The sequence below is a fragment of the Engraulis encrasicolus genome, chromosome 9 (assembly GCF_034702125.1).
Source record: "Engraulis encrasicolus isolate BLACKSEA-1 chromosome 9, IST_EnEncr_1.0, whole genome shotgun sequence".
NCBI lineage: Eukaryota > Metazoa > Chordata > Actinopteri > Clupeiformes > Engraulidae > Engraulis > Engraulis encrasicolus.
The window spans coordinates 60,419-79,635 of NC_085865.1; the positions used below are offsets into that span (position 1 = coordinate 60,419).

The window sequence follows — 19,217 nt, forward strand, 5'->3', positions numbered from 1 at the left end:
TCTTAATCATGTGACCTGAAAAGTTTTTTTGGTTTCAAAGTAAAAGGCTGTCTTATCACAAATAAGTATAAATAAACAGGTTATAGTGCACCCTCTATTAGAAAAACTGGAAAAAGTTTACGGTTGCCATATGGCAACCCCATGCAGTAGAGGGTTAAAGTTTCCTTTCTGGCCACGCAACTGTGTTGGAGGTAAAGTGTTGATGACACTTCCATATAATGCTTTTTTATGGTGGAAATTTATGCACACAAGAAAAAAACAACAGAAAAAACATTCTCATTACTTTTTAGCTGAAAAATCATTATACTGCGCTCTGTTGTGGTATTACTGTCTACACCAAAACCACTGTGTCAATAGAGAAGTGCAATATATTGCGCAATATACTGGGTTCTTGGCTAGTACGACAACACCTCCTAAAACCAAAAAGCGCAGTATAATCGTTTTTTATCGTTTTTTTCTGAAACGGGACTAAGTTGGACCAAAAGTTTTTAACACAAGAAAAAGAAGGTATTTTAAAGCCAATTTCCGGTCTAAACCCATTTTCGACCATTTTCAAGATACTGCGTTCTGATATTGTAGGGCAGTATTGCTAGTTATTAACTTTATATAGAAGTTTGAAGCTTATATCATTTAACAATTGCGATAATTCTTGAAGTAAGTCAGGTGACTTTTGGTGGTCATATCATCATGTGGAGTGTGGCGGAACTGGTCGTATTGTCCACGGTTTGGTTGGTGGCCTTGGTGACCAATCACCAGGTGCCCACAGGATGCCACCAGTAGACGCCCAAGGCCATCTACGAAGAACTCTAGGACACACACGCACACACGCACACACACACATTAATTAATTAACACAATTTATGTAGGGAGGTGTGGTCCCTCCCCCTGTAAATTTTGCAGTTTTTAGATGCAATCTCCTGCATTCTAATCAATTTTAGGGCAAGGAATGGCAAATCCCATCTCACTCACTCCCTCAGATTTGAGATGTTGAGATCACAAAGTTAATGTCATATGGTCATGCATGAGATGCTGTGCTGAGATTTGCTACCCATCAGTCATGACTGAAAGACCAAAAGCAGCATTTAAAATGCAGAATCCACCAAACAATAGGTAGGCCTACACACACCCTTTGGGCCCCTGTACCTGGCTTGGCCTAGGGACTATTAGGGACTATACCAGTTCATTATACACTATATTGGCTGGTACTTGAAGCACCTTGGAAAGATTATTACTGCAACGGTGGTTTTGAAGGCCAGTGTGGGTCCTAGGCCTGGGCCCGGTAGGCCCGTGCATTAATTCACACCTGCCTCTACTGCATGAATTTTCAATATGAAGATGGGGCTACTAACGCCCCGCCCCCCCCCCCCCCCCCCCCCCCCCCCTCAGATATTGGTATGTTGCCTCAAGGCAACACTGTGCATTACAGGTAATACAAAAAAAAACGTCAATGTCTTTTAGTTGTATGTATATTACTGGAACAGGGATAATACATGATATTAACCATGTTTTGACCGTTTTTGATCAATTAACTGGACAAATGACATTCGAATTATCAGACACTGAATTACTATCATATTGCTGATTAGGAACCCATAGGCAGAGGATACAAACGCCACAATAAACCTATTTCTGTGCTTCACTTTCTTCTGATACATATTTATCTTCTGGGTCATTTCACGTGAAATCAGACACTTTGGGACTCAACAATTCAATCATACTTGCTGTGCCTGTTTAGTAGCAAGGTAGCACCCAATAACTGCATTTGTGTGAGTCTGACCAATATTAAGGGAGAAACAGACTAGCGAAGGCTTACATATGAGGGTCACTATGCATTCATCCTTGATTATATCAGTCAGTGTAAGTCACAAAAATATGTCCGTGGTGTTATTTGAAAGCTCTTTTCTGGCTCTACAAATTACACAAACAGCATGTAATACAACAACCCCCAGAATATGAATGATCATATATTGAAAAATTACAAATTGAATATAAAAAAAATGTATATTTTTAAATGGCCAGTTCCTTGTGTAAACATAGCCTGCAATTCAACTTGAGAAAGGCCATACGGGCCGAAATGTTGTTTTGTTAATAAATTGCAGGTCATACGGGCCGAAACGTTTTGTCAATAAATTGCAGCACGATGGACAAGAGTGTGCGGTACCTTCTTCTACAAAAATGTATAAGTTTGACAATTTTTTATCAAAAAAATAAAATGTTCAAATTCACAATTTTTTTGCTTTAGATGAGGGACAAGTATGTGCAAGATGTAAATGAATTTGAATGAACCCCAAAAAATAATTTATATCGTGGTATTTCTATATAAACTCCTTGGGGTCATAAATGACGCCACTTGGTCAGATTAGTCGCAAAAACAGGTCGGTTGCTTGAGGGTTAAAGTGAGGTGAACACCACCCCTTTTTGCCTTTTTGTTAAATCTGGTCATTTTATAGGCTATACTGCATTTTGAATTTGTATTACTGCTTAAAATTGCACAAGCATACATTGAAACAAAAAAAACATACTGCTCTTTGCTTTTATAGGCCAGTATGGCACAAGTACAGTCATTTTTGCAGCTACAAATGTCTATATCTGAAAATTCTAAATGGCGGACCATGGAGAAGATCCCTCTCATAATGAATACTTAGAATTTGATGGTGGTAGTAAGTAAGTATTCATGAAAAAGGTAGCATGAATTCGGGAAATAAACAACTAAAAATCTTACACAGTGCACCTTTAGGATGGGGGGGGAGAGAGAGAAAGAGAATAACAATGGAATGTATGATCTTACCGGAGTGGGCAGTCCGCTTCAAATGGGGGTCGAACCCAACCCTGCGTACGGCATCTGTCCTAGCCAGGAAGAAGTTAACCACCGCGTCCACCAGCACACAGTTCTTGAAGTAGAAAGGGGATGTATGACTCCTTCATGGGATTGGATCATAGTGACTCGTTCAATCAAAGAGCCTTAACAATGGCTCATTCGATGTTTTTTTTTATTTTATTTTTTTACTTTTATTCAATGTAAAGAAGACAGAATTTAAGAAGCCTCCTGTGGTCCATCTTGTCCGAACATCTGACTGTCCTCCTTCTAAAAACATTCCTGCCACTTTCTGAGGCAGAGACACTTGAGCTTCTTCTCAATTTTAAGTAATCACGTGAAGGTCACATACTCAAATAAAACAAAAAAGTGAATCCCTAGCTGTGCTTCGGTTCTCATCATTCATATACAGGATCCACTCAAAAGAATTAGTTTGTTTATAAACATCACAACACTACCTTGAAACCAGGCAGCTGGCCATGATGCTTGCTCAGCTGCCGGGACAGACACCCTCCTTCCTTGCCCTCCTGGTAATCTAGAGTAGCGTAGAACCGGTTTCCTGACACAGAGCCCCCCAGCGGTGAGCGCACACACACACACACACACGCACGCAAACACACACGCACACGCACACACACATTTTAATACTTTTATTTGGATGTCATCTCATGAAGAGATGCAAACATTAGTGGACGTCACAGCAGAGTTGGTAAGAGGGATCACAATGTACATCAGCAATAAGTTCAACATTGTACAGTTGAGGACGATATTATTAGCCCCCCTCCTGAAATTAGACATCTCTCTTGATTTCTCAGTGAGAAGGACCATTATGAACCGTTTCTGTTATTCTGGAAACAAATACACTGATGGAGATAATGTCCAATGAGTTGAATTTGATTTTATTCCATTTTCACAATTAGTAAAAAAGGGTAAAAATGGCAAGGACAAAATTATTAGCCCCCTTATCATTAATAGTCAATAGAGTGCCATTTATGAACCAAAACTGACATCAGGCACTTCAATTAGTAGTTAACTATAATGGCACATGCCCTACCAGGGACTTTGGCCCATTTTTTCATTGCAAATTGTTCACCTGGTCCAAATTGCATGGATGTTGAGGATGGACATTCATTTTCAGCACTCCTCAAAGACTATCTAAATGATTGAGATCTGAACCACAACATGATCATGGTTTTAGTAACCTTGAAGAACATTTGAACAATTTTGGATGAAAGTTTTGGGTTATTTAATTATCTTATTGAAAGATCCACTGAAGATCTTAGCTTCCTCTCTGAGCATATTTTTGCATGGTCACCTTCCACATTCTATCATAATCTTCTGTTTCTATGGTGCCGTAGACCCAAACAAGGTTTCCTGTGGCTGAGGCTGCCACGGAATGATGCTTCCACCACCATGTTTAATTGTGGAAACCATGTTATAAAGTATTAAGGACTATCACTTTCTTCACCTGACAGAAGCAAAATTCATGCATCAAAGCAGGTGCAATTGAATCTCATCAGATGAAAGCAGAGACTTTCAAAACTAATTTTTGACTTTCAAATGTTCATAGGCAAAGCTCAATAGCACTTTGATATGCACCGCCTTCAGTAAAAGGGTTCTTCTGTGATGATGGCCCCAGAGCCCAATATAATGACAAGCCCTAACAGCTGTCTTTCTTGAAATAAAAGCTCCAGGTGAGGCCAGGTCAATAACAATCATCTAGGCAGGTGTCCAATGCTTCTTTGGTCTAATGAGACTAAGCAGTTTCGACAGTTACACATAGTGGTGGGGGAATGTTTTTAGACTGTTATTCAGCCTCGGACACAGGGAGTCTGGGTCTGGATTTGGATTGCTGGGTCCTCCAACAACATTGTATCCCAAAGTAAACATTTAAATTAGTTCAGAGATTCTTCAAGGACACTAAAACCATCATACTGGAATGGCACGCTCAAAGTCCAGTCCTCAATCCCACTGAGAATCTGTGGCAAATGTCTATGCTCAGCAGCCATGCATTTTGGACCAGCTAGAACACTTTGCAGTGAGGAAATGGGCCGAAATCCCTAGTGGGCCATGTGCCAACCTAGGTAAAAATTGATCAAAGTGCCTGTTGCCAGTTTTGGTTCATAAATGGCGTCATATTGACTATTAATGATCAGGGGGCTAATAATTTTGTCCTTGTCATTTTTGCCCTTTTTTGTTTAAACTCATAGTAATGATAGAAAAATGCAAATTCAACTCCTTGGACATTATCTCCATCAGTGTATTTGTTTCCAGAATAACAGAAATGGTTCATAATGGTCATTCTCATTGAGAAATCAAGAGAAATGTCTAATTTCAGGAAGGAGGCTAATAATATCGTCCTCAACTGTATATGGGTGCAAATGGCATCTCTGTCTCCATATGGACAAACTGCCCATGATGGCAGACATTGAACAGCACTTCGCCATCATGGTGCTGACTGACCACTCCACTAAGTGTGCAGCTCAAGGCCGCGACCACTACACCTGTGTTTAGACAAAACACATCTCTTGCATGCTCTGACAATCAGATTGTATTCACACCAGGACTTGTAATAAATGTTTTACATTTCATCGTTATGAGTTTTCGTAAACGCAGTCTGCTGCCATACCTTTAAAAATGGGTTCAAATTGACTGATAAAAATAAATAAAGTAGCAGCAACCTACACTATTACACATGAAATGATCCCAAATAAGATTATGATCCATGATTATTATATGGTGTGACGTCATCGGTCGAATGCTCCATTAATTTCAACGGGGCTCCCCAACGTTCGCACGTCTGTTATTTGAAATAACGGACGGGTTGGTCTATAACAGACCGCTGTCAATGGCAACAAGACTTTTCACTGCTAAAGCGACTTTTCAACAAGACTCTAATCAGCTGCTGTGATAGACAACACCTGTTGTCTAGGCTACCTGTTGCCTAGCGGTGTTCCACAACGGCACTGTTTTGTTTTGCGCAGCAACAATCTTTTGACATCAAAAACTATAATAGACTTAACGTTAAATAGGCCTAAAGAAATGTCTCCGCCATGTGTGAATCATTTAAGTATATCCATATAATAAGCGGGTTAACGTTCGACGAGTCGATCGCTTTGTGGAATAGCAGCACTTCAGCACTCCGCTCCGCGTCGGGGTCTAAAGATTCTCTCTCGTGCTGCTATTCCACGGTAGCGACCAGGGCTTAATTTGAGGGGGAGCAAGGGGGAGCTAGCTCCGGAACCTCAGACGAGAGCTCCGGAACCTTGGATGGAACCTCAGGGAAAGACCTCGGGGGGGGAGCTACCCATCCTCTGCACTCCAGGACCTCCCGCTTGACAAATTAAGCACTGGTAGCCACCTTCTCGCCAAACGTTAACCCTTACTTAATATTACCTTGGATTTGTCAAGGGGGTTTGTACTCATACAATTCTGTTTTCTAGTAAACCCTGTTTTTTCCCATTTTCAACACTCGGCAGGAGTTTGGTACAAGAAACTAACAGTGATGGGCCAAGTCCAGTCAATAGCACCAGCATTCCTATGGCATTTTGCCAAGACCAGATGGTTTATTTGTTTGATGCTGAACATATTTTTTTTATTCACACATACAGATGGTCCCTCTACAATGCACACCCTTTGTCGCAACAATGCCACGTCCTGTACCGCGTCCTGTACCGGGCCTAGCTGCAGTGTACCCAAACAACCGCCAGGTGGCACTTGGGAGCGCTCGCTATACGCTTTACCACGTGGTAGCGCATGTTCAAGTTTGTAATGAGAGATCAAGAACCCATAATCCAGAAGGATTTTTTTCTTAAAAAAACTGTATATATATGATATCTCTCTCTCTCTCTCTCTCTCTCTCTCTCTCTCTCTCTCTCTCTCTCTCTCTCTCTCTCTCTCTCTCGTTCATATCAGATAACCATAGCACAGAGTGGTGAAGAAGCGCAAATGTGTAGGCAACATTTATTACCATATGGAATATTTTGGACGATGCTGACGGCATATTAACTCATTGGCTGCCTTAGCCGTCGAATGACGTCATTTCGAATAGTGACGCCCCCTGCCTTCGACGTCGTTCGCCGATAATTGCGTTTTTTTACAGCCAGGCCTCGAGAACGGTCTGACCTATCTTCTGTATAAATTTCAAGCCTCTAGGCATTTTCTAACTGTTCCTGTAGGTGGCAGAAGTGTCCTTAGGAACAGTCAAGGCAGGGCTTAGTTCAGACCAGGAGGAAATGTCAAGACAAAAACACCCCTTTTTTACTATTATAATCTCAAAAGTAGCATAGCAAAATCATTTTTTAAACTAAAACACATGTCACAGTAGTCTACTTTCTTGCCCTCTGATTTTAACACAGGTAGGCTACTGATTTTAGTGTCAGAGCCTGACCAAAAAAAAACCCTTCCTCTCATGACCAAAATACAACCCACTGTTGGCATTGTAGCTAGCTTGCCCAAAATACACCATGAGATGATCTGTGTGGCAACCTTTCATTTTGGATAATGTGATCAGCCTACACAACATCAGGATGATGCTTACAAAATATCATCTAACAGGAGAATGCACGGGACTAGTGGTGATGTTGGGAATGCTTGGCTATACATTTTGCTACGCTAGCCAGCTAGCTGGCACGAAATCGCTAACAACTTACAACTAAGCCTAAATAAAGGAGCCTTGGTAAGTCAACTATTTTTACTCATTCTACAGTTATTTTTTATGGATCTGTATAGTATGATCAGCTTACTGTATCATCAAAAAAGACAGGGGGGTTGCAGATTCTTGGAACAGTAGCCTTTGTGTCTGGTCAGATGCAGTCAGCTCACATGAGAAAGCATTGCACTTAGCCTCAGACCAGCTAGCCTTCACCACTCCAATCGGCTTGTGAAATGTTGGATATGTGATCAGTACTTTATCAAAAGAAAATTCATTGAACAATATATGACAAGATCACTATAGCAGAACCATGATGACAGTAATCATCAATCTGCAAATTGTCCGCTCTGCCAAATAAGCTGCAGTAAGCTACGCTAAGCGGAGCTGCCTACCTGCCTCCCTCCCTCCCCCACAAGACACAACATGGTACTATTTCTGGAGGAAATAAAACAGCTGTGATTCCTTATCCAACGAGGGGAGAGAGAGCACAATCAGAGGGAGAGGGAGAGGGAGATCCCGAGTTAGGGGCACCTGCTGTCATGATCCATTCTGCGCGCCAGCAACTAAACCAAAACACCCTTGTTTTCGAGTCCACCCCGTTATATTTCAGTATATTAGGTTGAAAAGGTCATACAAACGATTTTTTGTTCAGGCTACAGATGACAGAAGACTCTGCAATAGCATCTGATAGGTTTGGAGTTGTTAGGACGATGCCATTATGGGCAAAAACGTTTGCAGTTATAGTTCTACTTCAAATGGCGTTTTCTCAGCTTTTTGGCTAGAAAGCAGCATTTTGGCGAATTCCACTTCATTTCAACAGGTGATTATGAAAGAACGGAAAGGGGTAGAGAGAAGCCGTTTTTTTTCTGATGACAGATGAACGTCTAATCTGTGTTTTGATAGGTATGGTGTTGACATAGACACAGAACTCTGGGTTACTCTTTTATGAAAATGGCTGGCAGCCAATGAGTTAATATATGCTCATATTCACCAGCACGCACAGATTCAGCGTATAACAACATGCCTAATTAAATTGTCTGAGACAACACCTCCTGGAAGTAGGAAGAGTCATGAAAAGAATAAATAGCCTAATGAATGTTCTTCTTTTGTTTTTAAAATGATCGGATGAATTGCCTTTAGGCTAATGTGCAAGCTCTGACAAAATGTGTAGACCTAAATTGAGTGTAGCCAGAAGCCCCTACCGATTCTCGCATCGCAAGATTTGAAACGTCTAATATTGCAACTTAAGACTTGTTTTCTGGATGTGGATACTTTTTTCGTTTGGTAAAAATTACGGAGAGTGCAATAAACCTCACCGCAGTAACCTACAGCGCCGCGTTTGAGCGTTTAAGCATTGGCTATTTATCTCACATCGCCAACAGCTGAGGTGATAACCTAACCTACACTTCCCTAATGAATTTAATGTTGTCACATTGGCAAAAATTAGCAAGCGACTGATATTTCTGTTTTCGTGCTCAATATTAAGTGTAAGCAACTGTCGGGTTCTGTGAGGGAAGGACAAGCGCACACATGCGGAACTCTTGGTAGCCATAACCAACAGAACACATGTCACGTCCCCACCTGCATTTTTGCGGTTTGCTATGACTAATCAATGCACCAAGTGTAGTGTATGCCACTACATTATCCTCAAAAACTTTATGGCAAACATTTTTTTAAACCATTAAACAATGTCTGCGCAGCCAGGGCTTTCCATCTTATCCGCGCATATCAAGCAAGGAGGGGCAACTTCATAAGTGGGTGCCAATTAATTAGCCTAGGCCTATTAGTCAACATTAAGACATGGGCCTATGTGTGGTAGGCTACGACATATTTTCGTTTGCATTCTTTTTTTAAATAAGAGTAGCCTTTTGCCACGGCCTTAACTGTAGTGTTCTGCGAGGGAACACATGCAGAACTCTCGTAGCCATAACCAACAGAACAGATGCATGTCCCCACCTGCATTTTTGCCGTTTGCTATAGGCCTTTACATGACCAATCAATGCACCGAGTGTAGCCCAGATGCCACTAAATTATGCTCAAAAACTGTAGGCCTATGCCAAACATTTTTAAACTAAACAATGTCTGCGCAGCCAGGGAGGCTTTTCATCTTATCCGCATTCGTTCGTTCTCAAGTGATTCTCTCTCTTGCCTGTGATTCTGTTTGCGAGTGAATCGCTTTTTTCACCCGTGTGGCTGTCGCTATCAGCCCCATCATCCCTACCCTGCCGGCTCCTGGTGCCTCTTCTCCATTACCTACGCCCCCCGCCTCTCTCTCTCTCTCTCTGTGTCTCTTTCTTTCTTGCTCTCTCACTCTCTCTTTCTCTCTTGCTCTCTTGCTCTCTCACTCTGTCTCTTGCTCTCTCTCTCTCTCTCACTCTCACTCACACACACACACACCCGCGTGTTAGCCTAGGCCTAATCTGACCAGGACGCATCTAGGCTATTTCATTAAGCAAGGATTGTGTTTTGTCGCAGGGTGACGGAGTGTTTAAGAGAAACGTAAATGTGGAGGCAATAGGCTATTTAGTAGTAGTAGGCTATAAGGGCAGCAAAGAGAAGACGGCGGTCTTCCCGGTGTAACACCCCAACCATTTTTTAACGGGAGCACTTGAGATGACTATGATCCAACTTGAGCACCGGTCGTAGCGCAACAAATCGTTATCGTGTAGACTACATAGATCATTAGAAATTAAAAAAAAATAGGCTACATTTTATAGACTTTGGCTATAGGCTAACCCCACTTCTCTACCTGTTTGAATTGGTGCAGCCTTACAGGGAGGACACCTATAGCCTAAGTTTGATGCAACAGTGGGTAGCCTATTTGCCATTAAGGAATTGTGTTTGAGCCTGGGTGAGCGCAAAATCATGGCACATTCCTTCAACTGTGGATGCATGTCTCCCGCCAGCTTCATAAGAACAATGTCTCACTGTAGGCTACGGTGATATGCGCTGGGAAATATATGCGATGTCATCTCATAATCATGGAGTTCCGTGCATGCGATTTCATCTGGGTCAGTCAGAAATGCATGCACCCTGCGCACCGGGAAGTGTGTTTTTTTTCAAACAAGAAAACTGGTTCATCATATGCATGGCTTAAACTGACTTTAATGTTTGCCAACGTGCTATAGTTTTCCTCTCGTAATAGCACCTGGCGTGACCACAGTTAGATGACCTCGCGCGCGTAAACCCATTAAAATATAGCCTAGCCTTCTGTGGCTATTCAGAGCAATATGAACCAATCAGGTCGGCGTTGCTATTAAGCAAAATACTTCCCTGATGTCTACTTAACTAAAATAAGCTGCATTTGTCTATTATTTGGAGACATCGTCTTGCTCTCTCTCTCTCTCTCTCTCTCTCTCTCTCTCTCTCTCTCTCGCTCTCTCCCCCTCTCTCCCTCTCTCGCCCACACACACACACAACGTAACTCTTTGCTCTCTTCGCAAGACCAAATGACTCATCTTTTTGGATACCAGCCAAACTCGCAAGCTAGATAGCCAATAGTTTCGATTGTGCTGTTTGGAGAGGACGCATTTAAACTGTTACAGTTTAGGCAGTATTTAAGCATAGGCTACACACATTTCAACTTTCACGTTGTGCGATGGGTGGGGGACAAGTTTGGAATCGCTATAAGTTAGAGATTTATTTAAGAACATAGGCTGGCAAGATGTAAATGACACGCACTGCTAGAGCAATATGAACCAATCAGGTCGGCGTTGCTTTTAAGCAAAATACTTCCCTGATGTCTACTTAACTAAAATAAGCTGCATTTGTCTAATATCTGGAGACATCGCTATGCCCTTTCTGCGGGGAAGCGCCTCTTTCTCTTGCTCTCTCTCTCCCTCTCTCGCCCACACACACGCGCGACGTAGCCTGTAACGTAACTCTTTCCACTCTTCGCAAGACCTAATGCCAATTGACTCGTCTTGTTGGATACCAGCCAAACTCACAAGCTAGATAGCCAATAGTTTCGATTGTGCTGCTTGGAGATGAGGCATTTAAACTGTTACAATTTAGGCAGCAAAGAGAAGACGGCGGTCTTCCCGGTGTAACACCCCAACCGTTTTTTAATGGGAGCTCTTGAGAGGACTATGATCCAACTTGTCTTGAGCACCGTCGTAGCGCAACAAATCGTTATCGTAAACATAGCCTAGATAATTGGAAATTACAAAAAATAGGCTACATTTTATAGACTTTGGCTATAGGCTAAGCCGACTTCTCTACCTGTTTGAATTAGTGCAGCCTTACAGGGAGGACGTTAATTTGGCATAGGTCAACTGCAAGAGACTACTAATTTGTGACTTGACGTGATGTGTGAATAATTAGGCTACGCTATGCAACAGGCTTAATTAGCCACCCATTGAAAGAAGCGCACTCACTCATTTGCTCATGGAATTGTGGTGGTGAATGTCCCGACCCCGTGTGTCCGCGTGCATGCAAAAAATACATCAAGCGTGCCATCACCACCCATCCCCCCAGACCCCACTGCGCTCCGAAGATCCAAGCAATTGTAGCCTGTCAGTATTTTAGTGTGTGCCCAGGTAGTTGAATTCCTGGCATGGCCTGGTTATCTCAATCGTGCCAACAAGATGTTTGCCCTCAGGCTAGTGTGTTCATAAAGCGCATGTTCGATTTGCTGTAATAGGCTATGATCAGTAGGCCTCAGCCTCAACTTGTCTGTCTTTTCTTTTCCTTCTTTCGATATTCAGTAAAATATGGTTAAAGCCTAAATACGATCATAAATAAGGCTAATAAAGTAAGCTAAATAAGTCAGGCCTAAATAAAGTTGTTTTAGCCTACATGAACTCAGGCAATGCAGAAATGCGGAGGGATTTTTGATATCTTAGCCTATATATAACGATATTAGGCTATGGCTTTATGAACTTCATGAATACTAGGCTACAAGATAGTCGGGTAAACAAGGATTGACTTGTGGTAGACCACCAACATCTGATGCTGAAGTGGGGGAGGGTTGTTTTTTCACTTCAAATGTTGCCCGACACACACACACACACACACACACGCACGCCGCTAATCACTCTCTCTCTCCGTCTCTCCCTCTCTTTCTCATTGTTGCTCATACGTGCATCTGGATAGGCAGTGTGGTCACCCAGCACATTTTCATAGAAATGCTGTGTTTTTTTTTAAATGAAATCTTTATTCAGTTATTTGTGAACAGTCTCTGCGTTTCTCTTTCGATGTTGCGTCACCGTGGACAAGTGTCTGCAGAATGTGTTGAACTTTTCAGAACATGAATGTTTGTCTGTGGGGGAGGGGGTGGGTTACAGCAGTGCAGTGCACAGCCTTTTGTGACATGTCGTGGCGTGACAGGTTATCCAGCCTCCGAAGAAGGAGTCATAGTTCTCCAGTCATATTGTTGGTTCGAATCTCCACCGAAGCAACTGAATTTGCAGTCCTAATCACAGATGATTGGCCACACCTGGTGTAATAGACAGATGTCTTGTCACGTGTTGCCGCCATCCCCAGTTAACCGGAATCCCGTTGATCGCGCACAACAGCGCATTGAAAGGATGAAATGTTCACAATCACCATTAAAAAAAACCCCGTCTTCAACCTATTAGTCCGTATCCTGAGGATATCCGTTCCTGACTTGAATAGACTAGTGCAGAAATAATTAACAGTCATCACTTATAAGTTAGGGGCGGAATTGAGACAGTGAATGCAGGACAGAATAATAAAAACAAAACACCGTCGACTGGCGGTCTTGTTTAGGGATCACGCTTGTGTTATTATCAAATGCCCAATGTTACGTGCAACGCGCAATTGGCTGACTCTTTCCACTTGTAGCCTACTAAAACTGAGGGAGGGATCAACGTACAATGAGCTACACTGAAGCAGATTACTCTGCTTCGCAAAAAAAGCAGTGCACCAATAATACCCCGTCTTCAACCTACTATTTACTAGATATATAGGCTAGTTTTTTTTGTGGTAGGGACAGTGTAGATCAGGTAATAGCCTGCAATAGGGGAAGTGGCCAATGCGCCAGTTTTGAAGACAGAATGTCGTCGCCAAATGTAAAATCACCTCTCTCATGCTGACGTGACGGGGCACTACTTCATTAGGCTACAATGTTGTTCATGTCTGTTTGACTCACACACATATAGGTTCTATACGAGTGGTTCAATTTGTGTTTTGTGCTCATCGCACAAATGAGACAGGCTTGCTTGATACACAAAGCAAGCGACATCGGTCCACTCAAAATGGTCCCAACTCCGCCGCTTGATTTCATGTCTCCTCAGTCTCTCCTTTACGGTTTATTAGCCTACTCTGTTTTGCTATTTTAATTATTCTTTGCCCTGCCGTTAGAGATGGAGCAACTGTGATCAGTGAGGTTGTGGAAACGGTTGGTTGATGCCAGTTTTGAAGACAGAATGTCGTCGCCAAATTTAAAATTCGATCTCTCTCATCCTGGCGTTACAGGACACACTTAATTACAATGGTGTTCATGTCTGATTGACTTGGTTTTAACCCTCTCGGCGCCACAGGTTTTTGCCCAAAACTGATGATTTTGACATGTTATATTCAAAAGGCTGTGGCTTAACATGGGTAATAGATAGAGCCTGACAATTAATGAGACAAATATTGAGGATGACCCAAAGTTTATTTTGGGAGTAAATTATCCCATCTAATTTGCATATTATGACGTCATATGGTGTCGGCCATTTTGAATTTATAATGAGTTATTGGATATTTTTGCATATTTTCAAAATATTTTTAATAATTTATTTAATTTATAAAACTTCCCCAGACACCTTCACTATTATGTTCTGTGAATACATTTTGGTCTAGAAAGCAATAAATTGTACACTAAAAGTGTAATTTGTAACTAATATAGTGCAACAATGTAGCATAGTGACAAACACAAGTGAATGGACGGTTGCCGTTTTGCCTGTAGGGACTGGTCTATGAAGGTGACAAGTTATTTTTTAGTGCATGGACACCCTTCACAGCAATGCCCAGCATACAGATTCTATCCACACTAGGGGTATTATGTGCATTTTGTCCATTTGTGTGTCTTTGAACCAAGTACAGCAGGCCTACAGTAGCCTACAGTAGGCCTGTCAGCGTACACCCTGAAGGACTCTGGGTATGGGCTACATGTCTAAAAACTTGTGCAAATATCTATTCAAACCCAGTGTTACATTTACTGATATACAAATAGGTGATATAAGGAAAGTGTGTGTGTGTGTGTGTGTGGGTGGGGGGGGGGGGGGGTGTTGGTTACCTAGCCTATATCGCCCATGTCTTTCTGATGCACCAAACCCCAGCTGGTATCACACTTTTTTGTTGCAAATAGACTCAGTCAGGTCGCAATTGGACATAATTATTACTATTATTATATCATTAGAATAGCATTGCTATTTATTTAGACCTGCAGTCGGCAGGAACAGTGTCGAGTAGCGTGAACTATGCTTCCGTTTTGCACCGAGTAGAATGCGCACGAGACCTCTGTGTCTCGGGCGCATACTCCTCTCACTCCATCCCCCACTGTTGGCAGGAATATGCGCACTTCTTTTGTCTTCATTTACTTTTCTACTTAGTATACAAGCTCTTCTACAAACATCCTGACCACTGTCACCCTCCAGATGATGAATATTGACTCTGTAACAGGCAAATTACGACGCGTTGCATCATTCCCCTGTCGTTGTAATGAACGTCGCCAGCATAGCGACAGTAGGCTATAGCCTACAAAGCAGCATGAAATTACCTCGCATCTCGATCGGAAAAAAACCTTCCCTTCCTCAATATACAAGTCTCCTGCAGAAACGAACACTTCTATTGTGTACTTACAAGTGAATGAATGAAGGGTTTTCTTGTTACAGTCCCCATGATCGACGAATAGGCTGTCGATAGTTTCCCTCAGGCAACAGTAACATGGGAAGTATAACGCGGCAGAAAATACACTCCTGTTTGCATATTACCTCATTTAGGGGCGAAATATATGATGAATACATATGTACAATCATGACAAGTTACCATTTGAGTGCATTTGGTCGTTTATTCAGTAGAATTATCCACGAAATGTCACTACAAGGCTGCTTCCGTCTTTCGCCTTGTTTCACATGGGAGAAGTTACTTCCGCAATGTCCGAGGTTTGTAGTTTTGTAGTTTTCTTAAACAAAATACCATATAAGGCGTCCCAATGTGTTTAGAACTGAAGTACTACATGTCTGCCACCCAATGGAGTGGAAGTTGAACTACATTTGATATCCTATTTGAAAAAAAAACGGCCGTTGTAATCAATACGGCATCTCGTCGACAAAAGTCGCCTGTGGCGCCCAAAGGGTTAATTGTCTTTACCGGTTCAAATTGTAGGCATGCAAACTCTGTATCCTGAGGATACCTGTTCCTGACTTGAATAGTGCCGAAATAAGTTAGGGGCGGATTGGGAGACGGTGAATGCAAGACAGAAAAAAGGTCGAGTTTAAATCACACTTGTGTTATTATCAAATGCCCTATCAAATGCCCAATGCTAAATTAAACATGCAATTTGCTGACTGTATTTCTACTACTACAAGTACTAAAACTTGGGAAGGGACAAGCACGGAAGCACAAACAGACGCACAAACACAGGCAGACGCTGCTCTGCAAAAGCAGTGCTATACTGCCCCCCGCATTCCGAATGGCCACAGGGTGTAATGACCACGGTACGCTGCCACGGTACGGTAATGACGTGAGCAGATTGAAGTGACAACATCTGTACCAGCCCAAAAGGTCATAAAACATACATTTTTCAATTTAAACAAATAAGACAAGGGACATCTCATTGTCCTGGTTTATTGTCATGCAGTGTTTGTTTGTAAGACTCACCAGATCCAACTTTGGCTCTGCCTCCATGATCTCCACAAACTTCTCAATGCTGGTCTCCTTCAGGAAGAGGAAGTCATCATCTACCCACAGGAAGTACTTGCTGGTCACCTGGGAGACGGCCAAGTTTCGGCCTGCAAACCAGCCCTAGCAAAAAAACATCAGCATATGAAGTAAACTAAAGCCCTATAACCAATAAGTATAAATTATGAGAGAGAGAGAGGGAAAGGTGGAGAGCCTGGCTCAATCCCCTCTCCCCTCTCTCTCACACACACTCTCTCTCTCCCTCTCCCCTGTTTGTAACTTTTTAAAAAATATCCAAAAGAGGTACAGAAATAGTTTGTTACATAAGGGATAACATTCAGAGAGAAGTTTACTACCGTGTAATAACACACCACAGAGACATGCAGGATCACCAAAAGTTATTATATGGTTATACTTAAATTATTCACACATGGCAGCAAACATATTTTTATGTGGATATTATCCCTTGTAAGGTGTTCGTGTTGTTGTTGCTTAGAAGGTGTTCGGGTCAATTGGATGTGGGCATTTAGAAAAATAATGAAACATGGGGAAAAAATCATTGCTCTGGACTGAAATCAAGCTGAACCGGTTCGGAATGAAAAATAACGTTCGTTCTTAAGGTTCCGGCACTGTTTAACGGGCCTATTAACACATTGAGTACAGACGACGTAATTATGTTTTTCACGCCTATGCGTTGTATATTGCGTTTAAATGTCATATTCCAAATCTACACTCTTCAATGCACAATATATGTGTTTTTTGGAGCTCTGTGATGGACATAAATGACAAAATTTGCAGTCAAAAGTTTGTGACATGATTTGGACATTTTAATTAATCTTACCAAGATGTCTCGATGCCAACCCATGTCGCCTACCGTGTGACTATCTGGACTGTAGGCTCCTAATGATAACGCCTGCCTGCATTGATGCTACGGCTCTGCATTTGATTTCGTCGCTAAATGATCCTGCAATGATGCTCTTTTACTCTCTTTGTAGCCTTTATTGTGGTATGGTAGCTATCTGGGATGCTGCCGCCTTCGTGAATCGTGCTATGTTGTTGTTTCCGTAGTACGGTCGGTGCCCACGCTATAGCGTGTGTAGTGTCTGACTTCACGCAATATGCAAACAAAGGGTCCATTGTATATCATGTTTGGAGTATTTTGAACTTTCTGGACTTGCTACCTAGACCTTTACCAGATCCTTGGATCCTAATGGCACCCGAACTGTGATTGGAGTATTGCGCTCCGATTTGGAAGTTTGATCGCCAACCAGATAAGATATGTTTATTTCATTATTTGCCTGCATGTTGAACTTCCTGTGTCTTCCTGTATGTGAAAAGCCAGAAGCTAGCATAGATGGCTACATATGGATCGGATGGGCTACACTCATCTAAGGCATCATATCATTGGGATTCGTTGTCAAGGTTGGGCTGTTACTTTCAGGAGTCATCGGAATCTATTTTAGCAAATGTCACCTTCTGCGTGTGTGCAAAGAGTTTGTGTTCAGTCCGCGTGAAAATTAGACTTACTCATTATTTCCCCTTGATTAACACTATGCCCAAAAATAATAACACACCCAAAAACACTCAGATAAGCCTGGCTACAAATTAACTAACCTACGCCCATACAGTAAATAGTATAGGATATTCACTTGAGAATTTTTTTTAGAAAAAGTATATGAGTGATTCTACGATTCGACTGCGCTTTTAAGTCCACAGATTTGATTTGCCAATTCCACTAACTATTAACTGCATCCAATGATGTTTTGGACATTAGCACACATTTATCTTTCATATAATACAGAAAGTGTAGATATGGCATTATTTCCCTCAGCAAGAATGAATATTTAATACTGGTTTTGGGCGTTTTCATGCCGTCCTGTTTTCCAAATGTCAGATTCAGTCTTCATATTAGCATGTAAAGAAACTTGTTTTACCCAAGACGATTGCAAATGTTGATTCACAGTAATCATCACAATATGACAAAACTGTAAGAAAGACCACTGTCCTTTCCACTATACATAAAATTTGCCAGTTTGTGTGTGAGTGATTCTACGATTCGCCAACGCTTTTGGCAAAAGCAAAATGTCAATTATCAGTGTTTTTTTTCAACTAAATGACCTAGATGTTTACATAGTGTATATATTTAAGTTTCCAAACAAACAAATTGCCAAGCTTAATCTTAAATCATTTGATAAATACTCTGATGAAAGCGAACATTTGCTTGATTATTTTGTCAACAGTGTTATGGACAAATACTATGTCATTTCAAACATATATAAAAAATACTACAGAGTTGAAACAACATACGTTTGAAAGTGCTTATGTCCCTTAGCAATAATGTTGTCATTAATACGCGCAACTGATATAGAAAATGTGATTGTTGAGCTTCATAAGTAGGATTTTATGATTCACTGTGATACAGACTGACACATTTTTCATTATAAATTCCTGTAACGTGTGATTTGAATGTAGTCACCCTCCTTACACAAGACTTCCTTCTCCAGAGATAATCACTAGTGTCTGTTCATAGGATTTTCCAACACATAAGGGATAAATAGCTCAAAACACTTTGTTACTCAACTGTGTTATGGTCAACAGTGCAGGGGAACAAGTCGGCACTTTTTTAGGAGAAAAAACAGAGCCGACGAACCCATCTCCCTAGAACACAAATTATTTTGTTTGTTTGTCTGTCAATATAGAGATAAATTGGCAAAAACTATACTAAACTAATACTCCTCCTCCACATTCATCAGTGTTGCCAGATTGGGCTGTTTTCCCGCCCAATTGTGCTGCTTAGGACGGCCGTGTGCGGGTAAAAATGGCATTTACCAGAAAAAACGTGCCCATTTTTTTCCCCATAGAAATCAATAGAATTGAGCGGGATTTTGTGCTTCTAGG

General features: G+C 41.6%; 1 protein-coding gene across 1 annotated transcript in view; it reads right to left on the reverse strand.

The window, feature by feature from the left end:
- Window positions 1-630: 630 nt before the first annotated feature.
- LOC134456061 (beta-1,4 N-acetylgalactosaminyltransferase 2-like) overlaps window positions 631-19,217 on the reverse strand; it is a 45,088-nt gene continuing 26,501 nt past the window's right edge. The window contains exons 7-10 of the mRNA XM_063207493.1: window positions 16,300-16,442; window positions 3,274-3,394; window positions 2,789-2,891; window positions 631-806 (exon numbers count right to left, since the gene is read on the reverse strand). Coding sequence (XP_063063563.1) covers window positions 631-806; window positions 2,789-2,891; window positions 3,274-3,394; window positions 16,300-16,442 — 543 coding nt within the window. The remainder of the gene's footprint in view (window positions 807-2,788; window positions 2,892-3,273; window positions 3,395-16,299; window positions 16,443-19,217) is intronic.